The 3,550-nt window shown below is 36.8% G+C and overlaps 1 protein-coding gene across 2 annotated transcripts in view; it reads left to right on the plus strand.

Moving 5' to 3' along the window:
* The window catches only part of SPAG17 (sperm associated antigen 17), an 85,867-nt gene that overhangs the window by 74,624 nt on the left and 7,693 nt on the right, over positions 1-3,550 (plus strand). For both annotated transcript variants that reach the window (XM_027885265.1, XM_027885266.1), the window contains exons 34-36: positions 829-1,208; positions 1,593-1,775; positions 3,227-3,340. In XM_027885265.1, coding sequence (XP_027741066.1) covers positions 829-1,208; positions 1,593-1,775; positions 3,227-3,340 — 677 coding nt within the window. The remainder of the gene's footprint in view (positions 1-828; positions 1,209-1,592; positions 1,776-3,226; positions 3,341-3,550) is intronic.

The raw sequence follows: 3,550 nt of genomic DNA on the forward strand, positions 1-3,550 counted from the left end.
TGACTGGTTCCCCACCATAGAAATTGAATGAAATAATTTTGCTATGGGAAAAGGAAAAAAGAAGGGGCACTGAGGGAGCCAGAAAGACAAAGAAGGTAAAAAGATCAAAAAGATGGAGAACATACATCAGTGGAAATCCCAATCAAGAAAACTTGCTTACCACCAGCAGTCATTTGTAGTAATAGCACATCTGATTTTCCAGACTTCCTGCTTCACCTTTCACAGGCTCTCTTTGCCTTGACAACAAGGCTTCCCAATTTTCTATCATTGTGACAAAGTACCTCGGTGGTGATATTTATTTTGATGGCCACCTATGGGGTAGATAATAGTAGGTTAATTAGTTTTTCAGTTGGGCTGGAAAAAATATTTTGACAAACATTAAAATTTATCCAAACAATAGAAATAAATCATCTCTAATGGAATCCTTCCAGTGATCAGATTGTATATAATACAGTGAAGAATTTTGCTTGTTCTGAGTATGTTGTATTGCTTCAGAGATTAATATTCAGTAAACATGGGTCAGTGGTCTGCTTTTCCTTGTTTGGGATACTCCCACACAGTACACAATTGTACTGTTACCCAAAAATCAAAGCAAGTAGCATAGGCAGTTTATTCTTAAGTATGGTTTGAGTAATCTGAACTTGTCCAACTCTTCTATAATCAACTCAGTGATCTGATATGATCTGTAGGAATGGATACATGAAGTTTTATCAATTGATAATAAGATTTTTTTAAATTTAGGTAAGTGTTTTTTTCTGTAGGTTAAAGACATTTGTCCATAATTTTTTAATTTGAACTGATTCTTAGCAAAATATGTCTTTGAACCAGGTGTTTTAAGTATTACTATTCTCCATCCTATGGCTGAAGCCTCCCCCTGGGTAATGAAGAAAGAACCAGAGAGTATTGTTCCTCCAAATCTTCAGTCAGAACCAGAGAGTATTGTTCCTCCTAATCTTCAATCAGAACCAGAGAGTATTGTTCCTCCAAATCTTCAGTCAGAACCAGAGAGTATTGCTCCTCCTAATCTTCAGTCAGAACCAGAGAGTATTGCTCCTCCTAATCTTCAATCAGAACCAGAGAGTATTGCTCCTCCTAATCTTCAATCAGAACCAGAGAGTATTGCTCCTCCTAATCTTCAATCAGAACCAGAGGGTATTGCTCCTCCTAATCTTCAGTCAGGGACTGAGGAAGCATCTTCTCCTCTTGAGGTAAAATTGTTTAAAAACTGCCTTTTCCTGTTAAAGCAATAGACGATTGTCTCTGTGGGGCAAAGAAGCTGTAAACAGTGGGAATGTTAACTTCAGTTTATTAAGCAGACAAAGCAAGGGGTAGACTGTGTCAGGGAACATGTAGTCCCCTTGGGCTTCTTTTACACTCAGTGAGGGGCTATAGCAATTTTAAGGGGGGTTTATCTTGCTAGATGAAGAGGTTTTAGGATAGCTAAATTGTTCCCGAAAATCTACCAGCTTTATTGTCTAGACTGGATTTTATAAGGAGAACATATGCTCTACAGCTGAGACACACATTGCCGATGTCTGTATTTACTATAAGTAACTTCTTGCTCTTTTTTTCTTGTTCTTCTCTATATTCAGAGGAAGACCACAGATCCCTCAGTCAGAACATATATTTGGAAGGGTCTCTGCATTGGATCTGCAGAGCAGTCGTGCTTGCCAGCACCTGTGCGTAAATGTCCTAAAAAACTGCAAATCCGGCAGCTACTCCAGTATAAGCCACTCAGTGATGAACTAAGAGAAAAGCTGCATCTTTCCCTCAAGGTACTACAATCACATTTATTCATTCTTCCAGTAAGCAATAGAGAACAGATAAATAGACAAATTGGGTGTCATAAATTTGAGTATATAACTGAGAATAAGAAATCTACTATATTTAAAGAACAATTATTTCATACATAGAAAGGTGCTCTAAGAAAAGTGTGTCTCTGAAGCAGCTCAGCTTTTTCTCTTATTTCTCATGAAACCTAGTTCTCTGCAAATATGTGGGATCCAGTCCAGTATACATCACAGTTAGTACTCTAACAGATAGTTTCCTTGCTGTCAGTATTGATATCTGTTACTTCGATTTTACTTTGCTTAGGGTTTGTTTTACTTCACAAAGTCTTAAAAATTTAAATCTCCGAAGTTGTACAAGAATTTCTAACCCATTGTAATTCTACATTTAACTCGGTTACTGAGACACCTTCTAGTCTTGGTCATGTATTTGTTTTCCTAAATCAGTATAGAACATTTCCAGGCACAACTCATAGTTGTGTAGCTCTATCCATGTCTACCAAATAGCTGTGTAGCCTTCTGACAAAGTTTGTGTCCATCCCTCATTAGTGGCTGGCTCATAACAAGGTGCAAGCTAAACACCTCGTGTGCAAGTGTTCTGAGGTGGAGTCTGAAAGTTTTGCAGCTAATCCTTATTAGCTGCTTAGCACTTCTCAGTGTTGGTGTAAAACAATTTATTTAATTCACATTTTAAAGATACTCTTAGAAGGGATTTTAGAGTTAAAACTTCATTATGCCTTAACTATTAGAAAATAACATAATACTCATTTTCTATAATTTATTCATTTAACATATTTTGATGATGGCATGGCAGACTGAATTTTAAAGGTTACAGCATGTGAATTTTAGGAATGTAGTAGTATATTGTAGCCAGTTAATTTTTTTTTTTTTATTTTTTCCCCACATTACTCTTCAAAGAAGACGTTTGCAATAGAAAAACATTGACAGCTGTCCAGCTCAGACATGTTTCAGACACGCCTTCTTTTATATATATTTTTTTTCCGAACCTAATTTTTCTGTTACGATGTTGTAGATTTCCTTTTCCCTAATAGGACATCACACAGCAGGGAGACACAGATCACAAACAACATTTGTTAGAACACCTTTTATTCATAAAACTTATCTTAATAATATAGATAATATAGATTTAGATTAGATATTAGGAAGAAGTTCTTTACTGTGAAGGTGGTGAGACACTGGCACAGGTTTCCCAGAGAAGTTGTTGATGCCCCATTCCTGGAAGTGTTCAAGGCCAGGCTGGATGGGGCCTTGAGCAACCTGCTATAGTGGAAGGAGTTAAATGATCTTCAAGGTCCCTTCCAGTCCAATAATTCTATAATTACTTCTACAAACTCTTTTCTCTATACATGGGTCCCTTAAGTCTACCTCTGCAAAGAAAACATCTGCCTTTTTCTTGCTCTTTTTCATTGTTCCACCAGGAATATATGGACAACCTTTTAAAGCAGGAAAATGAGCTGGAAGAGATGAATGTGAAAGAACCAAGAACAGAAGAGGAAAAGGAGAATGCTGCAAGTCTCCTTGAACTGGTTACAGTGAGAAAAATACAATTTTTAACTACTTTTTCCAACAAAAACATTGTATTGCATTGGAAGTATGACCCTTAAAACACATCATTATCCATTATTAAAACAATAAATGTCAGGATAGAACAGTGCCAGCTGTGCTGTAGTTTAATGTTGAAGCAAAACCACACTCAGCATTCAACTGAGCTACTGAATGGTACTACTGCCATTTGGGGAAGC

Source organism: Empidonax traillii, unplaced genomic scaffold, assembly GCF_003031625.1.
Source record: "Empidonax traillii isolate 1590-97213 ecotype Southwest subspecies unplaced genomic scaffold, ASM303162v1 scaffold163:size1593379, whole genome shotgun sequence".
NCBI classification, from domain to species: Eukaryota; Metazoa; Chordata; class Aves; order Passeriformes; family Tyrannidae; genus Empidonax; species Empidonax traillii.